Raw genomic sequence first — 24,477 nt, forward strand, 5'->3', positions numbered from 1 at the left:
CATTGCCCGGCGATTCCTCAACTAGAGGCTGTTTGACAGCTTCATTTTGGCCCAGCATGTTGTTTCTTTTCAACTCCACCTTGTGTGTTTGTGGGCGGAACCCGCGGCTGTCCAATCCAGTCGGTCCGATTCAGGGAAAACAAATGACTTTCAGGCACTCGGCCTTGTTAAACTGTGCTGCGTTCTCTTGCTATCGGAATTGTTTGCATCATCTCACAAGCGCGTGCGTATAGTTAGAAGCTGGTTTTGAAGTTGACTGTTTATAATATATGAAGCGTTCAAATAAGTACGAGTGATTTATATGAACAAATACATAAGACGATAGATTGGGAAGACATGTTATACCAAAGTTGATTCTTGAAGTGTATTTCTCATTTCATTTTTATTAACGTCTTTTCCCCCCAAGTATGTACTTCTAATATAATTGTTTCTTAATTACTTTTTAATTTCATAACGTTATGGTGGCTGCTAAATCAGATAAAAGCTACAGTCAATCACAATCGGTTTACCTTGACAGTTAAAGTAGCTCTGTGAAATTATAGTGATAAATAAAAAAAATGCTCAAATCAAATAAAGCTGATCTGTAATAAGGTGTTTTGTCGGTAATGATTTAATGTTTTGATGTTGAGCTGAGTTTTAAAACGTTTTGAAATATTTATTTACATGATTATTTCTTGAATAATGTCTTTATTTACAGCTTTTGCTCTTTAAATATATATGATGCATTTCAAGTTTTATTGGGATCTTTTTAGGATTTAACCTTCTCAGTGAGTTTCTTTTATGCTAAATCTGGACATAATCACATCTGTTTATAATACAAAAATGCATCTCAGTTCTCTTGTCAGAATACAAGTATTTACAACCATGTCTATGGTGTTTTCCAAGTAGGAGTATTGAGAAGGTGGAGTTTACTTGATAAACTTGAACGCAGCATGGAGCTGAGTGGCAGGCCCATAGAAATAAAATAGCTATTCTATTTCTATGGGCAGGCCTCCTGGTTCAAGTGAACACCCCACTCCTGCTAATTGGAGGATGAAATTATATAAGTGAGGTTTGAGTGATGTGAACTATTGTATTTCCTTATGCATTAATAATAATAAAAAAGCACTTGATGAATGTTTTTATTTGAATAAAGTTACAATCCATCCAATCCAATCAAGCATGTACAGTGTTTCAAGCACACAAACACATGAACAGGCATAATAAGATACATTTACAAATAACATTTCCCCTAATTATATCATCAGAACAACAATCATCCCAAACGATTATATCTCATCAATGATCTACCATTATAGGCTATATAATAATAATATACCTATTATCATCCCATTTAATAATTATCAAAGCAATTACACACTTAAAATGAGATTTAAGTGCATTACACATATTTCTAATCACATCAAATATGTCAAATAAGGCAAACTCAAGTAACACAATTTAAAACTTTGTAAGGGGGGGGGGTAGGCTACTGTATGGGGACAAGGCTGTTAATAAAACTGTGTGTGTGTGTGTGTGTGTGTGTGTGTGTGTGTGTGTGTGTGTGTGTGTGTGTGTGTGTGTGTGAATAGATACATTTAGCTGTTCTTAAATAGCAAACATTAAGTTAGGTGGAATCATATTATTATAACGTGAAGATTTCCAATGTGGCAGCACTGGTAGTCACTAAAGCTATACTGTAGTTATGCATTAATAGAAAAAAAAAGGATATTCTAAATGGATTTACCTCAGGTCTTAAGGGAAAATACTTTGCATTCAAAGAAATTAAATGTTTCTTTCATGGCTTTCCTGGCTCAAAAGATAACTCTATAGTCAATTTAATTATGTATGAATTGTTAATAAATACATGCTTTTAAAGGATCTTGATAATAAATGTTCATATAATTACTGCCAGTCAAGCATTAAGTGCATTTAAAAGTTTCAGAAGGAAAAATGCATGATATCGTGTTGTTTATGGCAGTGGGGACTCATTATACACATCCACCCCAGGTTCCTCCTCGAACGTCACTTTGGCATCATCTGCGTCCAGCTGCAACAAAAACACATCCAGTTGCAACAGTGAACCTCATACCTCAAACAAGCTTATAGTGTGTGCCTGAGATTGTAATAAATTATGCATGGTACTTACGCATTTCATTTCCCTGGCAGTGAAGAGCGTGCCGGTCATGAACATGCGCAGAGGGATGGTGAGGATGAGAACAAAAGGCAGCGCCAGAGAGGCGGGACTCATCTTCACCACCCACAGGACAGCCAAGCACACGAGCTGGATCAAAGTGAAGAGATGCATCCGCAATGTCTTCACCTGCACAAATGGCAGCAGAGGAGAGTGTTAACAGGGGAACACAAAGCCAAGGACTCACATGAAAATGTGTAAATGCAAATTAACAGGGAGTTTGTCATGGAACAAAGAACACTGAAATACAAGCGAAAATATGAAAGCCTATAGAATCAAATGTGACAGTCTTGTGCATGGAAGGGTTAGGGTTTAAAGGGTCAGAGGCCTTTGTTTGATGTGACTGTCAACATGTCTGGTTGGAAAGCTCAATGACCGCAAAGACACACACAATTACCTCAGAAAGACTCATAACAACCACAAAGATGTGAGACGACTAAGAAGGCATACAAAACGAGCACAGGGAAACATGAAATGGCCACAAAGAGATATGTTGCTCTTATGTAGGAATGGGGGAAGGGCACATTTTCTCATAATCCACCCATGGTCTTGTGATATTTTTCCACTGAGACTGCCACATACAAAATATTAGAAACATGTTCAGTATAACATATAAAAATAAATTACAGCCTCCAAAAGTGTTGAATTGAAACATATCAGGCCCTCTGGCTACACACATGTAACACTATAAGCATAATATTAGAACTATTGTGTATATCTGTTGACAGATATAACTGCATTTTCAGACATAAGGGTCTTCCACATTCTGGACTGTATTTGTGGAGGCTGCGTACCCCGGTGGCATAGGCCTCAGCAGGATGGTATTTCTTTGGTGTGATCAGCAGAAGCATCCTGTCCCACATCTGGATTCCACTCAGAGAGGTGATACCCATGTAGAGGAAGATACCGAACAAGGCTGTCATAGGAATCATCTTCAGGAGAGGCTCCATGAAAATAGAAGCACCTGGAAGTCACAGAAAGTGAAAGATTGTTAAAGAAAATGCTTTATTTAATCTAAGCCTGCTGTGTCTGCATCAGCACCGTAGATGGCAGCACCTACCAACCATGATGGCCACAAGCATGCCACTGATCCTCTGCTCGAGCACCTTCTCGATCTCTGGTTTCGGGCCCTTGGACATGACAGTGAGAGCATTGGCGTGGGTGACTGATCGCACAGTGGCAGCACTCAGCCAGGGCACCCCGAAGAAAGAGGAGAGGCCCCCCATGGTGACCAGGAGGAGCAGATCGAAATGAAAACCGGATCCCTTCACCATCTTCCTTTCAGGTTTGCTCACAATCAGCCTGACAATCAGACAACAACGGGAATTGTTAGCTTCAGACTTCAGATTTGTTGCAGACTGAATGCCATCATTCACTGCGTCACTCACGTAGTAATTTGGGACTCCAGGAAGATGAGGATGAAGACTAACAGTGCTGGTACACAGCAGGCGCCCATCATCCAGATGGGGAAGGGCTTCTTCTCTCCCAAAGGGTTGATGAACCAGCCTCTGATCGTGGGGTTGGTCACTTCAATGCCTTTTGGTACAACCAGTTTCTACAAGAGGAGGGGATGCTTTTCATTCCGCTCATTTACCACTATAAGACCTAAGCGTATATAATGCGCTGCATGAAGACTGAAGTTAATCTCTGAACATAGTTTGAGTTTAGTCACATGTCAGAAATTTAAGAAGATTGTTAGCAGGAACATAAACTTTACTTTTACGGGTAAGAATGTGCATTTTACAAATAGTTTTTTCCAACTCACCACAACACAACTCTTACCTGGGTGTACGCATCTGCAATGCTGATATCCAGAGCAATCATGAAGAAAATAGCAATGGGGACACCAAAGTCTCCGATCAAACGACGGAGCTATGAGACAGCGGGATACGCCATGGTCAAAATCACAGAACCTACAACATCTTTTTCAAAACATATAGAAAGTTGATTTTACCGGGCCGGGGAAGTAGTGCCCATTCTTGAAATGACGGAGGAAGTACGCAATGAAGAAGCAACCCAGCATCAAACACATAGACAGCAGGGCGGTGTTGGGGTAGGCCCTTTCAATCTCTTTCTCGTGAATGGTAATGTTGCCATGGTCATCGATCACTTTGTGCTCGAAGATGACTGGGTGGAAGGGGTTGTCCATTGAGACGTTCAGATGATCGTAGTTCAGAACCAGAGGGTGGGCTTTGAAGATCTGAGCAAAAGGAGATAGGAAGTAAGACGAAGCAACAACAACAAAAGACACAACATACGAGGCGATCACAGGGGAATGGTGTCAGAAGAGGATGAGGTGAGGAAACCTTGATGAGCTTATTGAACGTCTCATAGATGAAGATGAGAGAGATGAGGATGGAGAAGATTTCCTGAGTGAAGCGGGAGATGAATTTGACCAGGAAGCTGCCTTCCACGGCCACGATGATGATCACGATCACTATCAGCCACATCCCAACCCAGATACGGCCCACAATGTACTCAATGCCCTGGGTCTTGCAGAACTAGTATGAAATGAAGAAAGCAAAATAGATGATCATGAAGAAAAAAAAATATCGAATGAAAGATTGATTTCATGAGACGACTCATACATACAGCGTAAAAAGCTTCCTCAAACACCAGCAGAGGTCCAGAAAAGCCGATGACGAGGACGGGCTGAGCGGCGATGAGACAGAAGATGATACCCTGGATGCTGGTAGAGATCATAAGCTCTGACACGCCCATATATCTGTCTGTTTTGTCAGCTGGAGTCAGAGATCAGAGATAATTATTAATACTATCAAAGGTCAGTACTGCAAAATTATTGAGCCTCAGACACAGAATTGTGAAATCAGAAAATCTGGGTCTCTCTTTTACCCAGAAGCCCTCCAAAAGTGATGGCTGGGGACAGGGCAGCGAAGTAGATGAAGATGACGGCAGCGAGGACCTGAGGGTTTAGAGCATCTGTGTAGTCGCTGATGTAGTGTCGATAACGGCGCTTCAGATCATTCACCATCCCACCGAAGGGATAGCCTGTACGGGCCAGAGGGTCCTCCCGGGGCGCCTCTGGGAGTTTCTCAACTGGACAAACACATCAGACTGACATTAATAGTGATGACACTGAATATGCCAATTTTTCTTTTTCTTTTAAGGAAATAGACAAGTTTTTCAAATGTCTCCAGCAGAGGCTTCATTTGTCTGTTGTCTGTTTTATATGCACATGTGGAATACATTTAAAGGTGCTATATGTAGCAATGTAAATGATAATATAAAAAAAAGTAGACCACACTTCCAACAACAGTTGTTGTGAAGAAATAAAAATGTGTAGAGGAACAATCTGACGTTTTGGGAACTATGCTGACCTATGACCCGGTCACCAAAGGCAAGACGGGTGTCGATGGGACGGAGTCTGTCACGCAGCATCTTCTTCTGGAAATTGATGATTGGCTCAAGCATTCCCTTGTCTTGGATCTCAGTGGGGGGGATCACAATGCTGCAGTCCATGAAGTCAGCTATGGCGTTGGTCAGATCTTTGTCAGTCTGGGCCAAGAAGGCTTCCAGACAAAACACCTGGGAGAGCAGAAAGCTTTTACTCACCTACACCAAACAACAACAAGACAAGTATTCTTTAAGTTACTGTTCTGCTCTCTCTTCTCTCTCACCCAGTCGGCCATCAGAGCACCCATGGCACGGCCACTTTCACTGTAGTCAATCCCGTGCTGGCTGGGGCCCACTAGCAGGAAGACGAAGCGAACAGGGACAGGAGACTCCAGGGAGGAGTTCATCACCACAGAGTCGCTTAACCTCACAAAGGCTGTCACAGGTTTCTGCAGGCTGTCCAGGACACCTATAGGAAAACACCCTCTTTTAACCACGTCTGCTCCAGAACCACAAGTGGAGACACATAACTACATCTGAATTACTTGAACGTACCTGAGAGGACAATTGAGGCCTCCACATTATCAGAGGTGTCTCTCTGCAAGATAAATAAATACATATGATATTGATGATCGACTAAATGAAAAGAAACGTGTGGAAAAAAACTAAATGTATACCTTCTTGGGTACAGAAAAGGTCTGCATCTCAATGTCTCCAGAGGGAGTCATCGTAGGCGCCTCAGACTGACTGGAAGGATAAATAAAATTAGAATTAAGTGTATGCTGCAAACATTTTAATGGCTCACATCTTCTAGAAAGAAATAGAGAAATAGTGGGTCCTGGGGATTACCTGCGTCTCAAGAGGAGAGCTCTCAGCAGGCTGTCCCGATCACTGGCGCGGATCTCATTCTTGTTCAGCAGCTCATCAGCCACCTTCTCAGCTACGGTGGATAGACTGCTGGCATTAAGGTCGAGGAGGACGGCACCTGAGTACATTTTAGTTTATTTTAATGGTCACATGAAACTAAAACAAGTTTGATTTAATCCTATTGTATGCATGGGTTTCCGTTTCATCAGAGTCTTCAAAGGCACCTGTGCTCATGGTCTTGCGGAGCTGGATCAGGCTCTTGAAGGTGAGATGGGAGACATGAGAAGGATCCCATTTTCCGGTGGCGGGGTTGAAGTTCTCCTCGTAGCCCACCCAGCGGCCAGTCTCCTGCCAGACGTTACCCTGGAGCTCATTCAGCTCCACATAGGCCTGTGGTAATGCAATGTGGTTAGTGAGTAAACACACTGTGAATAATGGTGATTTACATTAATGAAGATAAATATGAAGAATGAAGACTAACTTGCGCATCCCCTCTTGTGGTGGCATTGGTGTTCAGGTTCAGATAAACTGGAAAAAAAGAATATTCAGATCTTTTACTTCAGCCAAAGTAGTAAATGCTCAACTACAAGTAAAATGTGTGCATCCAAAACCTGATTAACATAAAAGTTAGTAAGTGTTATGAAAAGTAGAAATATCTATTTAGCACTAAAATGTTCCCTGTCAGTGTTTTAATATGATGTTTCTGGATCAACATTACTGCTGCATTCATGTGTATGTTTCATTTTACTGCTGTAGATGTTTAAGGTTGTGCGCATGTTAACTACACTTTATACTATTGGCTAGTTTAATTTACAGAAATGCATCATATTCAATAAGTTCATCATAAGTGTGTAGTGCGCTGTCCTGCGAGAACCACATATCTCTAGTTTAATTAGCTTGAGAAGAAGGAGAACAGAGAAAGGACACTTCATCCTTCAGTTTATCACAAACATTCAAATTCAAAACACCAAATGTTGAGATATATGGTTTTCACTGGACATGAAAAGGATGGACATTTGTAATTTGCTAAGCTGAAAGTAAAAGTAAACGAGTACAAAGCCTCAAAGATAAAGAGGTGTAGAGATGGAGTACAAGTACCTTGAATTTAAACTTAAGGGCAGTACTTCAGTAAATGTACTTGAAAAGGGATTTGTGTCCAGATATAAAATGTTGCCAACAGCTTCCTGGCGCTTTGAGGGGAACCTACCTTCTGAATCGCTGGGGATGGAGACGACTGCCATAGATGGCTCATTGTCCTCCTCCTGGTCCTCCTGCCTCCTCCCCTCCAGGTCATAGTTGCTGCTCTGGCCCGGTGGAGTCCTGGTGGTGTGGAGAAACAGAAACATCAATGAAGACTAATGATAAGCATGAGTGCTTATCAACTATAACCCCAAAAGTCTCACCTGGGAAAGGACATTTTTGATATAATTTGGAAAATACACTCCCATAATTGTGTCTCTAAGTTAAATAGACTTTGACGCATGTAACTGTTGATAGCAAATAGCTAAATGTATCAGCTGTATGCTGAGCAAGTTCCCCATAGCTGTGAAATGATGCTGTCAGTGCTATTCAGTTGTTGCCACAAGAGGGCAAGGTTGTGCAAAATATTTCTTATCATTCACTGCTTGGATTTACGAGTTTTAGGCCCCTGAGTTTATTCTCTCAGGAATGTTTTCAATTGATCAAACACTCCCCCCATTTGAGAATAATGTCTTTCTACATGTTGTAGTAGTCTATCATGTCAACCTGCATTTGTTGAGTTTTTTTGGCCACTTGAGGGCAGTGTAAACAAGAAGTTAACATAAAGTTATCATCTGGTATTTATTCTCCTTTTAGCTTGTTTGGTCTCAACTAACTCCTGAACCCTGAGGGACATTTTAATGTTTTAATGTGGGAGTTTTAATGTTTAAAAAACCCCATTAAAACTACAAGACTAGTTTGGGTGGTACACAAATTGGAAGCACTGCCTGACATGCACAGTGATCCAATACCTTTGTCTTACCAGAAACAGGTTGTACAGAACCGATGATGATTACAGTACATACAGAGTACAGTACTGAAACAGAGAGGCCAAATGAGAGAAAGGACTCACAGTCTCACTGGAGAGGGGAAGGCTGACTCATTGTCTTCATAGGACATGTCACCGCCCTAGACGAGAGGATAGTAGTAGAAGAATGAATGGAAGAAAGTTGGATGAGAATTTAACAATAAAATGGAAACTCGCATTGCTGCTTAGATTTATTGAACACATCAAACTCCATATAGTCTCCATCCTCTTGTTTTGATGTCAAAAGAAATGAAGACAAACCTCAAAACTAAAATGGGTTTCCATTGATATTTTTCAGATGTTGGTCTCTCAGGTACTTGTATGCATTCCCTAAGACAAAAGAGAATGAAGAAACATAAAAAACAAAACAAGTAACTCAACCAATGACACATTGCTGACCATTACAATTAATCTTCTTTTGACTGTTGATTTGTGAGTCCTGAGTTTTGACACAATTATGCACACAGGTGCATCTACAGCATCCAAAGCATGGACTTTGTGATTAACTTCTATGATATTCTTTTATCAATCATGATCAAGTACCATTGTTCTTTTGTCAACTTGGCTCAGCCACTATAGAGACCAATAAGGCCTGCTTTGATGAGGATATCGCCATCTACCACCACTCGGCTCGGGACAGATAGTCAGCCAGCCGTTGAGAATGAGGTCATCGTTAAGGTTTGAATATAAGACACACAGAGTCTTATCTTTGGGTTACACCCTTCTTCAACCAGACACCTCTGTTCTCCAACAGTACGTCGAAAAACTTGCTGCTACTGTAACAGCAAGTAACGCAAAACGGGTTACATTTCGACAAAAATATTCAAAATACACAAACATTTAACATTGTATGCTGTTTTTAGCGGATTGAATTTTAATTTCACAAACTGAACAAGCTTTTTTTTTATTTTGAAATATTTCTCAGCAGATTGCCCAGGTAGTGGTCAAGTGAGATCACATTCACATTTCACACGCACAAATTGTAATGCTTGAAAGAAGCACATCTACAGATCAGGTGCTGCACATTAACAAGACATTGCCATTTAGTGGAAACAATTCTTCACCCTATAACACTGAGGATAGATTTACAGCCAAAATAAGCAGAAGTGCAACAAATTATAAAAACTCATAGATGATAATCCCACCTTGACATTGACCTCAAATTAATTAAAAGCGCTTGAATTGGTTTTACAGGAAATGTGCATGACAAATGTCTTGGTTTGTAAAAAAGAATTCTTCCACCAAGAAAAATTGACTCCCGACCTTATCGTACATGAATGGCAGCGACATTAAAAGTTAGAATATGCTCATCTCCTCTCATCCAGTTTGACCTTTTCCCTCTCATGTCACAAAGTGTGTCAGACCCTTGTCCAGAGGAGGCCACACCCTTACCTGCATGCAGGTACTCCCACCTGTTCTCCAGCACTGGAAACAGGACGATCTCTGCCCTGTCAGCCTAGACGAGCCCGGTGATAAACTGATCCAGGACAAACGAAAAAGATGAGTGCAAAGAGAGAATGAGCGGAGCGGGAACACCCATAATGCAACTACGTCGACCCTGAGACGCGCTGTACCCCTCAACCCCTCTGGTTGCTGAGCAACCTGGCAGGTGGGTCGGGGAGATAAGGCCTGTGTGACAGACATACAGCCCTATCGGTCAGGGAAACCTTGAGACAGGGATATCCCAACCCTAGTTTGCCCGCTCCGCCCTCCCAGCATGAACCAGGTCTGAGCCTGGACAGACGTAGTAATAGAGGAACCTGTTTGGACCAGCAGGCCTCACCTCATGCTTTATGAGGGGCACACAGGGGGCAAAGAGGTAGAGCATCAACATACTGTATCAAGATCACTGCACCTTCGTACGTCATCTTGTGTACGTACTGGGGATTCCCTGGGGGGGACCCAACTTTTCTTCATTGCAGCCCTCAAGTTGAGGTGGTTTGAGCGGTTTGTCTCATGACTGGTACATGTGACATGGCAGCGTCAGGGTTAGGCATCTTCTGCAGCTGACCGGAGTTGGATGTTGGTGGTCCAACCCAGTCTGATGACAGATACTGACACAAGGATGTAGCGCTGACTGGTGAAAGAGGAAAACATCAGACAGTGGTTATTAAAATGGCAAAAAAAACAACGTGAAACGTGAAACTGAACGTACAACGTAAAAAAGAAAGAATAGTTTAAACACACTGGGGTTAATGGCAGTGGCCGGTTAGTAGCTTGCCAAAAGTGCAAATGCATGTGTCAATCACACAAAGTAAACTGACCAACTCTTGTATTGTCCTGCTTAATCAGTAGAAGGTTATTGTCAATTAGACAATTAGTCAGTTAGATTGTGAACGAGCCTGATAGCATCTATTGTAACCCTCAGTACTCGTTGTTTTACTGGCTTACTTTTAACGGATCCTTCCACTTCTCTATTATATTGGAAGAAAGAAAATAAAACATTGTTTGTTGTGTGGGTGTACCTAAAAAGATTGGATGGGATTTCGTAAATTCATCTTGTTATGGAAGAAAAACTACACTTTTTTTATTTTGTTTTGAACAAATGCAGATTTACTTCAAAGTAGATATATCTTTATATGTTTAAGATACAAACAATTATTTTGTATTGTTAATCTCACCAATGTAATTATGCTACAGTTTTTCAGTATGGGGTCAGTGATAATCTCATATGGCTTTTTGAGGATTTGTTCAGTATTAAACTGTGCAGAGAACACCTTTGCATTACTTCTTGTCCTTTTCATTTGAACCAGTAAGAAGATGAAAAGTTAAATACTTTCAATATAACCGGTATAAAACATAAAAGAGCTTCATTTACATAGCAGCGGCAGTGTTGAGCCTTTGTCATTTTGATATGACCTCAATCTGTCCTCAATATTATTTGATGACATTAAGCAGCATGAACAAGAGAATGCAACAATAATCATAACAGAAATAAAAGGGTAGTGTCAGGATATTGGAACTGCATTACAGAATATCAACTGAACATATGGATTGACAAATACCATCTGTTCAATCTAACCACCGAGTTCACTGCAGAAGAGCCCAAAGAAAACAAGTGTATAAATATTTGGAGCCCAGGTACACGGTAAAATAATGATCACGGGTCTCTTACGCTTATCTGGACCCTGAAAACAAAATTACAACAGTATTCTCCCCCGCCATGCAACACAGTGGGGACATCAAATACATGGAAAGTTTTGATGGTTTCATTTTTCTTCATTTGGGTCCAAAACTATGTCAAATGTAAATGTACATTTGGTGTCTGAATTATGTTTGTTTGTTTTAAATATCTGTTAACATTGCATTAATGAAGGAAATACATTGAAAGTATCACAGACTATCAGAGGGGTTAGGGAACTCTGTTACTCATGTTTAAATAATAGCCATCTTTTTTTCACACCACATTCATTACATAACTGATTTGGTCATGGAAGAAATAAGTTCACATGTTTGCTATGATGTTGTCTCTGACAGTAGTTTATTTGGTGGTCCTTGTATGGTATGATGAGGCTTCAAATAGGTAATTACCAAACTGATGAGGTATAGGGTTATCTCTCACGGTCTTCTACAGACAAAAGCCTTCTGTCTGTCTGTGAAATGATAACTGATTTCAGCCTCCGGTCTCGACAAAGGCCATGTGCCTGTTTGTAAAATGCATGTAGATGATTTAACTTTGAACAAGTCCATTGTGTGGAAATGTCATTCCAGCCACATGACATCAAATATGTATAAGGCGGTTCATTGTCACAACGGGGACATCGTTTTGCCAACTTCCTCTCTGGCAGATGTTACTTTCGGTGTACTGCAGGGATTTTATTGTGGGTCTGAATTTCCGCTCAACCTACAACCCGTCTAAGGCTGTCACATGTCGAGGAATTCATGAGAAAAGAAAAGGTAACGCTTGACTTCACAAGTCCCGAAACTAATAAGGAATGCAGGAAGGAATTGATAATGTTGTTTGTTAGGGATGTGTCCTTGCGGTCTTCAAAGTAAAGATGCACTGTCCATTAAAAGAAAGCGGCATTGTTTCCCACTGATTAATGAAAAATCCAAGTGATTACCACACAGTGAAAATACATACGGAGACACGACAATGGGGCCCCCAGCTGAAGACACAGTGGCTCAGGCCTGTTATCACCAGTGTGTAGAGGCTATCTGCAGCGTCCATGTGTCTCAACATACAGCACACAGACACTCCCAGTCATCATATAGACATTTTCTTCCTTACAGACATATTTAAAATCGTGTGGAATGTAAAGCAGACAATAGTAAATTGAGATATAAAGAGTTTTACAATCTTATTTTACACAGTGCCAGATGTGAACAGACAATATAATGTGTCATGTTCCTTAGGACAATCCAGTAAAAAGGGGAAAACATAAAGCATCTATAACATAAAAGCAAGGCATGTAGGTGAAATGGGATTTGGACTATTAAGCTATACTTTTTATAAAAAAGGGTTGTGAGGAAGTGGCTGAAATCATGTTGATTTTGGTAATGCTAAGGAGTCAGATTTAAAATGCCATTGTTGCACAATGTCAAAGCACCATGTTCATAAAGCTATAGAGCGTATAAAAACATTTCCTCATTTACTGCAAGATTCATTGTTATACAATATTGAATAAAAATATATTTATTGTGGGTTTTCTCACACCGATTAACACAAATTTCAAATACAAAATACATGTTTTGCATTACCCTCTAGTAAGAGGATTTAAAAGTCACGTAATTATACTGTAGTTCCAACTGGACAACTTTTATCGGCACTGTACATTTTCAAAGCTCTAATTGGCGGACAGAGTGAAGGCAGCAGAGAGCCGCTCTATCAGCGCTAGAACCAGCCGGCTGGAGGAGTTATCACTGAGAGCCAGAGGCAGCAGCAGTGACCCACCTCGTCACAGAATGTTCCTTTAACGAGAAGAACATGCAGCGTGGGTCAATGAGACTTTCCTTTGACTAAACCAGCAATACTATCATTCAAACTTTTCCTAGACTCATACTGTATTTAGATACTGTTATTGAACCGTGCTTCTCATTTTCTGTATCCATAAATCTCATTTTTACTTTTTACTCAATGGTCACTAAGAATTTTCTCAGTTCGGATTACATTCACACTTTGTGGGGTATCATGTTTGTTGCGCAAAATATGAATACACGGTCGGAGTTTCAACAGAATGGAATACAGAATGCTGCATATGTGTCTTCATTTGAATCTATAGTGCACTACGTACCAAGTATTCATGTTCAGTGTATCTTTACTTTGAGCTCAGGGATGCCAGAGGCTAAATACAGAGTGCGTCACTCTCAGTTGACATTGGCGCCCCTTAGTGTAACAAACAATGTCTTTTGCTCTACATGAAAATCAAGATTTTTTTAATTGCTTTACCCCTAAATGTTGGAAAGCACAACACATGATTCTCACTTATCTGGCCAACCAGTATTTTTTGGTTAGAATCCTTAGAGAGAGGAACATGAACGTTTACATAACACCGTTTATGTTAAGTGTTCCTCGACTCGAGCAACTGTTGTCATGGGGGCCGCGAACATAACACAGAGAAAGCTTGTTCAACTGGTGTACTAAAATAATTGCCAGTTGCTGGCCAACATTCATCAAGAGACTCTTCCTGTTAACCAAGCCTCTCAAGAGGTGAAGCTCAATGTGAAGGCTGCGTGGCGTCACCCTTCCTTGTGTGTCGTTTAAATGCGTACAGGGGGAGAAGGCTAATTATAGAGCACTTAACTTAAGTTTCTTGAACAATAACTGTTGTGTGTCTGTATGGAATCATACTACAGTACATTCTAATTAATGAAAAAGACAATTTTGACGTCATAAAAGAATTACAAAAGCAGCAAACAAAGAACTATTACAGTATGTTTATTTAAAGTCAAAAGATTCCTGACATTGGAGTGAACATTGAGATGATTTGTGGCAAATGAGCTTGACATCTCATTAAGTGTGAGCTGACAGACCAGTGGCTGGTGGTCTTCAGAAGCACTTGTGATGATCACTTTTGTACCCGACAGTTTAAAATACAGAAAAGCTTTTCACTGAGAGAAAAAAAGAAAAGAAAAAAAAAACTGACAAAAGTTTAAAAGTATTCTAATTTGATATGGAGAAAGAAAGACACTATTGTGAGATTCATTTTGCATTTACCAAACACAAATGATAAACAATTGCTTCATTATCCACAACCCTTACAGTAATGTGTCATACATTTATCATATCCTGGAACAGATTAGTCACCAAAGAGCGGTGCAGAGGCAGAAACCAAGAGGAAGTCAGCCTTTAAAAAAAAAAAAATATATATATATATATATATATATATATATATATATATATATATATATATATATATATATATATATATATATATATATATATAGGCATAACATCTTTACATTCTGTAAAAACTGGTATTTGCATGTGAGAGCAGTAAACTAAGACTTGGAAAAACAAAATAATTAGGCAGTTAGAAAATAGCAGGCAAAGAGGCAGTAGGAAAAGTTAAGTAAACTTCAACCCTTCTGTGACATCTTCTCCTCATCTCAGCTCCTATAATACAGGACTTCCAGGAATGGATTCATCATACTGTAACCTTTAACCTTTTAGGCCACAGTAATCATTAACATCCTGGATAACCACAATGAGAACGGAGAGGGGGAGCTAGATGTTTGACGACAGGCGCTATTGGCCGTAGTGCATCTCTGTTGGCTTTGTATAAAGCAAGGTTTTGCCCCAGCCTGGGTTCAGCAGGGTGGTGGGGCAGAGTAGAGGTGGCAGTTTACAGCTGCACTGGCCTGTCATGATGCTGCAGGAAGTTTACATGATGATGCATTGTGGACGGCTTTTGGTGACCTTATGCATAGGTTTGCCATCGTAGGCGTTCTGAATTTCCTGCAAGATCTGTGGCAGGATAGAAAAATATAAAATCAGAGTGTTATTATTGTAATTTACCAGCGTTGAAATAGTATCCAGCACCTTTCCATAACAAACACCACACTGTGACTTTAAATTACATTGTAGATACAATATTTAGATTGTTTGGGATGCATCTTTTATTAAGAAAGCCCGGGCGATCGGGTTACTTTGCTGTCCTGTGAATAGCATATTTTACAGCAAGCTGACAAGTCGTGTCTGACCTTTGTTGGGTTTATCCGCCCCAAAAAAGTGATATTATGCAACGCTATCAGCTCTTGATAAGATGCCACCGATTAATTGGCTAGCACCTATAAATAATTACAACCGTTTATTGGCCGACCTCTGATTGAAAATGTTACCCGAGTAAAAGTATGCAGTATAATCAGGAAATCCTGCATTAAGTTTAAAAGCACTCGATGAGGAAACGTTGTTCCTATGACTGTGCTACAATTATATCATGAGATCATTTTTAATCAAGCATTAATGTAAAAGCAGGATTTTATTGTTGTATTGTGATGAGGTGGAGCTCATTGTGAACTATTTTGTATTGCTGCGACAATATGGATTCATCTGCTGTCAATTTTCACTATGAATTAATAATAAAAAAGTCACAAAATAATAAGACATGCGTTCAATATTTCCCTCTAAGATGTAGCGGAGAAAAAGTAGGAAGTGGCATGAAAACTAAAGTAAAGTATAAGCCCCCCTCATCTGAACCCAAGTGCAGTACTTTAGTGTACATTCTTTGTTTACATATATTTCCCCAGTGATGTCATGGGCCTGTCTGTATGTTCACTCACGTCATTCTCATCTTGAGGAAACCCTGACGTTTCAAGCTTGGAGAAGATCACCATCCCGTTAACTTCAATCTCAAAGCTGCCTGTAAAATCAAAATGAAATAAAGACAACGTCATCTTCCACGCATTTTGGACTGATCTTCGCCTTCACATAAAAAAAAGACACGGATCAGACACACATGATACTCTCTGGACAGATCTTAATCGTCTCGCTCCCTCAGCAGAAATAACGTCATTAGCAATACTTACTTTGTCTTCCCACGGTGCCTGAAACCTCCGCGTCTGGGAACTCGCGCTTGACGGCGTCGTGGAGCTCCCGGTAGCGGGGTTCGTACCCTCATCTCCCGCTGCGAGGGGGAAACGGGTGCAACGTTATATTAAAAAGCAGAATACATGGGTCCCGGCTAGCCAATGGTGCCGATAGCTCATGTGTAGCAATAGCGGTCTTAGTTTAATAGGATTTACGGCACGGACTCTGCCACAAACTAACTCAAAATGTACATAAGAAAGAGATATGATAATTACCAGTATTCGACTTTAATTTTCACCCCCATTGTTGCTGTTTTTTTTTCCGGGCTGGCTGTCTCAGCAACGCGAAGCTGTGTATGTATGAGGTGGTGTGTTCGCTGCTTTTGTAACACAGAGCCGGGCAGCGGGGCGGGGCTTAAACCGGGAGCCGCCAGTCAAGCCGAAGTTCATGAAACCGGAAACGTACAATCACAGTGTGAAGGAATACATGCTGGGGTTTGAAACGTAACATTAGCTGAGGATAATACATCACTACATTTCACATATGCATATAACCCTATATCTATATATATATTGGAGTTTTTACTCCACTATATTTGCTAGTGACCTTTCAAGATAAAGAAAACAACACGTGATAAGCTTATGAATGGAACACATTGTTCAAGTAGCCCTACTCCTAAATTGACAAAAACTGGACTAAACTAGCTTTCTATAAGTAAAACAGTTCCTCCAGTAGCTACAGATAAAAGCAAATACAAATCATCAGTGTTTGTCATCAGTTTGGCTGATTTATTGGCCGATAGGATGTTTGGCAAACTATCGTTAGTGACTGATAGTGACCGATGACTGTGCAGCCGCCATCGGTCTCACTGCTCACACATTCTTGTTTTGCACCGAGGCACCAAAAACACAATGACGGCCATATCTGTGTTCATGGGATTAACTCCTGAAACTAATTTTAAAAAACTGTGAAAGACCCCGATAGAATGTCAGATATAATATTATGTGTCACAGGGAACATTTATTTCCAGAACAGATACTTTTACTTTTGATACTTATGATGGTATAGTCTACTATTACCTATGAAGGATTTCAATGGGTTTTTACTTTGGGAAGCATACATTTGTATTGTTGTACTGTTATATTTTTTTACTTAAGTAGAGGGTCTTGAGTATTTCTTCCACCACTTTTTGATGACATTTTTACAATAACACCAGAAAGCATATCAGAAGTAATTTACATGCAATGATTGTAAATTCCATTGACAGCACTGATTGCACAACACTCTTTACTCTTTGTCTGTGTTTGGTAAACATTGGATGCTTATGTTTCTCTCCTGGACTGTGGACCTGCTCTTGAGAGGTGTGGTTCACAGCATGCGTGACCACATGTTATTTATTACAGACAACCTTCAGACTCATAAACACATAAAACACACACTTCTGCTACAGTTTTGCTCCTTCAACAGGAAGCTGTCTCCACGTTTCATAAAGAACACGGAAATGCGGACGTGATATAAGAATAATCCTTTTTTGTTTGAAAGTCTTGCTGCTTTTAGATGGTACAGAATGAGACATGGCAACCAGCGAGCCGACAGCATGTAAGTTTGAATTGTTGATGTGGCATAATAATGATCATATTATGCACCATCATGCCTTGACTTTTATGTTTAAACAAATCCTTCTTTGTAATAGTTATGTAGTCGTTACACATATTTTAAATGTCTTCTTAATATTTAATTTATAATCTATTGATCTATTTGACTTTTTATTGCCACATATTGACTTGTTTTAATGTCATACTCAGATTTTGTTATTTTTTTCTATATTGTAATTTCATCACTTAGCCTATGAATGATTACATTTAAATGTCATTGTGTGATATGATTTGAAGTTTGGTCTCTAAAAATGTCAAAAGTAAACAAAGAAAATGGTTTTATCAGGCCCAAACCTCAAAACATATTTAACTTCATAATAATATAAAGAAAGAACGACTTTAATGATTAATTGATTAAATTATTGCCGTTTAATTTTCAGTCAAATATATCCAAACTCAAAGTTATTTAATTTACTATCAAAAGAGAAAGAAAACCAGCAAATAGTCAAATTTAATGAGCTGAAACTAGTGACTACTTTGCTTTAAAATGCTTAATTTCTGTTAAGTGACTACTGGATTAATTGACTAATGCCGTGTTCACACCGGACGCGACGCGAATTTGCGGCGCCGCGTCCACCGCCGAAGTTTACTCGCGCGAGTAGAAAGAGGGTGTTCACACCAAACGCGAATTTGCGGCGCGACCAAAGGGGCGTGGCTTAGCTCTGTTGCTTGCCTCTGTGAGAGACAAGCGACGAAGCTTTCATTTCCGCTATCGACCATGGAATAAATAACCACTAGTTCTGCTTTATATTTGTTGTGGAAGTCCCAAACATGTCGGAACATGAAACGCCCTCGTATTTGGGTTCATAACATCATCCGTAGCCGCACACAGCTCGGTGAATTTCACCGACTCCTCCAGGAACAGCGTCTCGCGTATTTCCGTAAAACGATACCGATTATGCTATCCACCATGGAAATAACCACCAGTTCTGCTTTATACTTTTTGTGTAAACTCCACATATGTCGGAACATCAAACTCCATGGTGTCTGGGTTCATACTATTATCCGTAGTCCCACAACAGCGTCTCAATGAAGCCGCTACCAGCGCTGGTTCAGGCGGAGCAGCAGCAGATTCATTCAGAAACGGGGAGAGGCGGTGGTGAAGGGCAGAGCTTCTCAACGCTGATTCTCAACGCTGATTGGCTGCCGCAACTTTGCGTCACGCGATTTCTCCGCCAGAGTTGGGATAATTCAACTCACGCGAATTCGCGCCGCGTCCTTCGCTTTGTTCGCCCCAGGTCAAACGTTCTGTTCGCGCCGCCTCCAACGCGTCTATCTCGCCGCACATTCGCAAATTCGCGACGCAGCGCGTCTATGGATTGACTTTAAATGTAAACTGGTCGCGCCGCAAATTCGCGTCGCGTCCGGTGTGAATGACGGCATAATAGTGTAATTTTGCTCATGGTGTGATTACATTTGCTATTTCCCTCCTCAAATGAGAATCTATCAATCCATTTGATTTGAGGCAAAATAGCTTGAATGTGGGTTTTCATTTCCTTTTCTGTGTTTTCATTTCCTTTTCTGTGTCAGGGGATGACCGGTGCGCATCACACTTAAAGATTATCCTCCTTGGTGGCAGAAACTGTGGGAAGAGCTCTGTGGGGAACTTAATCCTGGGCAAAGAGGAGTTTGTCACCCAAGAGAGGACCTCGTGCTCCAGGAGACTGGGTGTGGTGGCCGGACGGAGGCTCACGGTGGTGGACACTCCCGGCTGGTGGTGCGACTTCAGCTCCCAGGATACGTCTGAGCTGGTGAAGAGGGAGATCATCAGCAGCGTCTCTCTGTGTGCACCGGGCCCGCACGCCTTTCTGATCACCATCAAGGCGAGCTCAGACTTCTCACAGAAGCGTCGGAGGGCCGTGGAGGAGCACGTGGCCCTGCTGGGCGAGAAGGTGTGGAGTCACTGCATGGTCGTCTTCGTCTCTGCCAACAGGTCCAAACACGCAGGAGCCGAGGAGCTCATACAGCATGGTGGCCGGGGCCTTCGCTGGCTCAGCGGCAAGTGCGGTCAGAGGTGTCACAGTGTTATCTTCTCGGGCGATGACACTGAAGTCACCGAGCTGCTGGACAAGATACGGAAACTTGTCACAGGAAATGGAAACGCATTGTTTGAGATGCAGGAAAGCATTTTGCGGGCGACAGCAGAGGAAAAGAGGAGAGTGGAGGAGAGGGCCCGCCGGAGGTTTGTGAGGATGAAGAAACACAGATCTCTCATGAGAGGCGAGTTCATCACTATCTTTAAAATGTTTCTTTAAACGTTCAAGTCTCAAAGACTTTTTAAGAAAATAGCCTGGTTTTAAGGAATAGACATTTTGGGAAACTAGCATATTTACACACTTATGCTCGCTGCTGGCTTATATGAGAGCAGTATTGATCATCTAACTCTCTCCAAGAAAGAGAATAAATTCATTTCCCTAAATGTTGAACTACTTCTGTCACCGAGATGTTTCCTTACTTGCAAATCATTAAATCAGTGCTGCCTAGAAATGGATTTAACATAGAAGTCTGAAAGGAAAACGCTTTGTTCTTTCAGAGAGGTTGCGGCCCGTAACTGATATCCGGATTGTGTTGGTGGGAGCAAAGGGTTCTGGGAAAAGCTCCACTCTGAACACAATCCTGAGCAGAGAGAGCGGCCGTCACCAGCGAGTGAGGAGGACGGCCCGGTGTCAGGTCGGAAGAGGAGTGGTGTTCGGGAGACAGGTCACCGTGGTGGACACGCCGGGCTGGTGGATGAACTACTTTTGTGACGAGAGTCCCGTCTTGGACCGGAGGGAGCTGGTGCTCAGTGTGTCTCTCTGCCCTCCGGGGCCTCACGTCTTCCTGCTGGTGATCCGCGTGGACAGAGCCTTCACCGAAACCTACAGGAGGGCAGCGGTGGAGCACCTCCAGCTGATGGGACAACACATCTGGAGTCGCGTCATCCTGCTGTTTACTTTCGGGGACTGGCTGGGGGCCACGACCACGGAGCAGTGCATCGAGAGCGAGGGAGAGCCTCTGCGGCGGCTCGTCGAGAGATGCGGCAACAGGTATCACGTCCTGAACAACAAAACCAAAGGGGATGGGTTTCAAGTCAGACAGCTGATTGGGAAGATTGAGGAAATGCTGGCCGGCCGCAACGGCTGCCAGCATTATGAAATAGAGAGGGACGTGGTGGAACAGTTGGAGGGGGAGATGAGAAAAGAGGAGGAGAGAGCCAAGGAGAGACTGATGAGGAAGGAGAAACACAGGCAGATGGCGAGGTCTCAGCTGGGTGAGTTGGATACATTTAAAGTGATGAACAGACGTGTCAGCATGATCGTGTTTTGCTTATCGATTGAACATTTGATTTAACTGATTATGTGTTTTTTTCTGCTTACATTTTTGGACACAATTCAACTAGAAAGAGTTTGTTTGACATGTAAAACTCCTCTCCGACAGAGAAGCTCAACCCTATGACAGAAGTGAGAATAGTGCTGGTTGGCGGCAGGAAAACCGGTAAGAGCTCGTGTGGGAACACCATCCTGAGCAGAGAGAGCTTCCACGCAGAAACCCAAACCACCGCCTGCTCTGAAGAACGAGTCACAATCAGAGGCAAGACGGTGGCAGTGCTGGACACACCGGGCTGCTTCTCCGTGACCTCTGATCTCCTCCACGTGGCATCCTGTGCTATCCTCCTGGTCGTCAACGTGAGCTCCTCCTTCAACGCCGACCACGTGGAGGCCATGGAGAAACAGCTCGAGGCAGGAGGAGGCCAGATGTGGAGCAGAGCCGCGGTCCTGTTCAGCCACGGCGATTGGCTGGGCGACACGAGCATCGAGCAGCGCATCGAGAGTGAAGCAGAGCCGCTGCAGAAGCTGGTGGAGAGGTGCGGGAACAGATATCACGTCTTGGACAATAAACACCAGGGCGAGGGCGCTCAAGTTAACGAGCTCATCGACCTGGTAGAGGAGACGCTGCTGGAAGACAGGCTGGCTATTCTTCACAGAGGGGATCACATGTGGAAAGGGGATTCTTTAAGAGATGTGACGGCGTGTGAAAAAGATCAAAAGATGATCACGAGCTGCAGACATCAGCTGTCCCGTGAGTGTAAGTAAATCCCATGCACTGATGCTTTTCCACACCCTGCGACAGATTGAGGCAGTTTAATCTGGATTCATGTTTGTAAAGGTATTGTAGTGGCCATTTGTCCAATAAATCAAAAAAAGAAACATAAATCAAAGAAAAGAAACTGTGACGCACTGTGGATATGTGGATTACGCAGCCAAAATAAGGCATTGGCCATGCAGGATTCCGTTTTTTGTGATAATTTATTGTAAACAAAACAAGCAAATAAACAAAAGAACAAAGGAACTGACCTATGCTGCCTTTCCTGTGCTGGTAAAAAAAATCATAGGCCTAACCAGGTGCATAATGGTCCTGTACCCGCCTACTCCTATAAACCACCAGGTGCCCACAGCATTACCCAATTAATAAACCAATAAACAATCTAAAGACTAAGTAAACCTAGACAACTACAAATAATTAAATTAACTATCAAAAGAAAAAACTATCCTAATACATCAAAAAATCTAACCTAAATAAGCAAACAACTAGAATAATTAAACAATACTACTCATGAGTAAAATAACTTAATATCTTAATAATATAAATAGCTCGTACAGGTATGGTTCCTCAAGAGAAGTGGTTACCACCCTGGAGGCGGGGACAAGTTGGAGGGGTCGTGAGACAATTAACAGGACAGAAATGAGAACATGATAAGTTAAAGATTTCACTAGTTTTGTTACCACTGGTAAATTCTGGAAACAGACGGAGGACTCAAGAGGATGAGCGAAATTTACTTCTTGCAAAAGTCATGATCAGACTTACAGGTTGGCAGTCTAGCCACTCACATGTGAACCTGAACAGAATCAGGTGCAACAGGTTCACATGGCTGGAACACAAAGGCATGAACAACACTGACAATCTGTCTAGAAAGGAGTGGAAATGGGTGGAACTGTGGGCCTGAACAGGTGACTGATTGCGTGACAGGTGTAAAAGTCTGAGGTCATGTGGATGAAGGGAGGGACAGAGAGGCAGAATGGGAAACATGCAAACATGACAGGTCTTTGCTTTGTTTGCTTGTGAATGACTGAGTACTCTACATTTGCATACAGCTTATCACATATTGTTACGTTAACCTGTAATAGATATATGCAATTGACGATGGGTTACATTATGCTCATTTTCAGGTTCATTCTTGTATTAAGGGTTTCCACAAGAACCTGTTTCCATGTTTTAATGTTTACGAAAAGCACCTTATATTCATCACACGCTCCGGCTGTCTCTTTCAGCTCTTTTTATGGCATGAAATCCATCTCTTTATTATCTCCTTTACAGTGACTGAATCAGCCAATCCCACCACGCCACCACCTCTAAACTGCTCAGCAGGCCGCGATGGCGGTGGTCAGATAGTGGCTCTACCAGCAAGGAGGACAGGCCGGATGGGACTCAACGTCTTGGAGAGAGAAAGCTTCCTGTCCTGCTTAGCCTCCGTGCTCTCTGGGGAAGCAGCACCGAGGTGGACTGTAAATCTGCCTGTCTGGCTCCCGACTGATGATCTTCCCCTGAGATTGAACGGTGCACGCCATCTGTTCTCATCCACACATACAACGATGCTTCTGTTTGTACCTCAAACGCAACACAGGATGCTTGTTGTGGAAAATGGCATCAGCGTGCATTCGCTCTGCCATCCTGCGCTGAGGGAGCGGACTCTCAGGAGGCTCAGCGAGGCCGGAGGTCTGCAGGCGCTGATCGACCAGTGGGGCGACAGCAGCCTGGAGGAGCTGGAAGCCTTCATTGACTCGTACTTTGAGATGATCTGGGAGCAGACTATGGGTTCATTTCAGGAACCGGTCGGCCCCACGGCAGAGCAGGAGGAGGCTGTCGGTCAGGAGGAGGAGGCGGGAGAGCAGGAGGTGCTCTCATCCATCGACAGCAAACTATCAAAGCTGGAGCTCCTCGAGGAGATCAGGACGGATCTGGCCGAGCTGAGGACGAGTCTGGAGAACAGCTGGAGGGCCAGACAAAGTAAACAGGATGATGAGCATGTTGATACAAAGATGGAGTAAATTGTTGTCTCATATAGTCAAAATTGATCTATGTGATTTTCTTACTATGATATAAACAATAAATTTGGACTTTGAAGGAACTACAATTTTGTTTTGACACGTTTGTCTGAATTGTTATATTTCTCCACAAGGGAGAGCTGTTGCACTGTTATGTGGCTGCTGGAACATCAAATATTCTGCAGTGATGGAAGAAGTACTGACATCTTTAAGTACTCAGCCTCACTAGGGGCATTTTTTTGTGCTTATTATTATATCCCCATTGTGGCTGTGTTGATATGGCACACATTTTGCCAAGTTGTTTAGTTTATTTTGGAAGTTCAGTCTCA

The 24,477-nt window shown here is 42.0% G+C and overlaps 3 protein-coding genes across 3 annotated transcripts; 1 reads left to right on the top strand and 2 right to left on the bottom strand.

Annotated features, from left to right (window-relative positions):
• Nucleotides 1-1,107: 1,107 nt before the first annotated feature.
• slc4a1a (solute carrier family 4 member 1a (Diego blood group)) lies at nucleotides 1,108-7,811 on the bottom strand (the record flags this gene model as incomplete). The annotated part of the gene is made up of 19 exons (XM_079233584.1): nucleotides 1,108-2,029; nucleotides 2,129-2,302; nucleotides 2,968-3,137; nucleotides 3,234-3,475; nucleotides 3,562-3,728; nucleotides 3,956-4,045; nucleotides 4,128-4,373; nucleotides 4,480-4,674; nucleotides 4,766-4,914; nucleotides 5,027-5,230; nucleotides 5,512-5,719; nucleotides 5,812-5,996; nucleotides 6,083-6,125; nucleotides 6,205-6,274; nucleotides 6,377-6,512; nucleotides 6,619-6,784; nucleotides 6,876-6,922; nucleotides 7,602-7,714; nucleotides 7,798-7,811. The coding sequence occupies 19 exons, from the start codon at nucleotides 7,809-7,811 to the stop codon at nucleotides 1,952-1,954; spliced, it is 2,697 nt and encodes an 898-aa protein (XP_079089710.1). The 3' UTR covers nucleotides 1,108-1,951.
• A 6,980-nt stretch (nucleotides 7,812-14,791) lies between these two features.
• Nucleotides 14,792-16,776, bottom strand: LOC306750380 (migration and invasion enhancer 1-like). The gene is made up of 4 exons (XM_079233795.1): nucleotides 16,686-16,776; nucleotides 16,410-16,507; nucleotides 16,164-16,243; nucleotides 14,792-15,348 (listed from the first exon to the last, which is right to left on the bottom strand). The coding sequence occupies exons 1-4, from the start codon at nucleotides 16,712-16,714 to the stop codon at nucleotides 15,265-15,267; spliced, it is 291 nt and encodes a 96-aa protein (XP_079089921.1). The 5' UTR covers nucleotides 16,715-16,776; the 3' UTR covers nucleotides 14,792-15,264.
• Nucleotides 16,777-17,984: 1,208 nt separating this feature from the next.
• Nucleotides 17,985-24,151, top strand: LOC306750190 (uncharacterized protein; the record flags this gene model as incomplete). The annotated part of the gene is made up of 6 exons (XM_079233585.1): nucleotides 17,985-18,009; nucleotides 19,596-20,285; nucleotides 20,599-21,315; nucleotides 21,483-22,130; nucleotides 23,421-23,601; nucleotides 23,728-24,151. 6 exons carry the CDS (start codon nucleotides 17,985-17,987, stop codon nucleotides 24,149-24,151), a joined length of 2,685 nt encoding a protein of 894 aa, XP_079089711.1.
• Between the last annotated feature and the right edge of the window lie 326 nt (nucleotides 24,152-24,477).

Source organism: Taurulus bubalis (genome assembly GCF_910589615.1).
Source record: "Taurulus bubalis genome assembly, chromosome: 17".
NCBI classification, from domain to species: Eukaryota; Metazoa; Chordata; class Actinopteri; order Perciformes; family Cottidae; genus Taurulus; species Taurulus bubalis.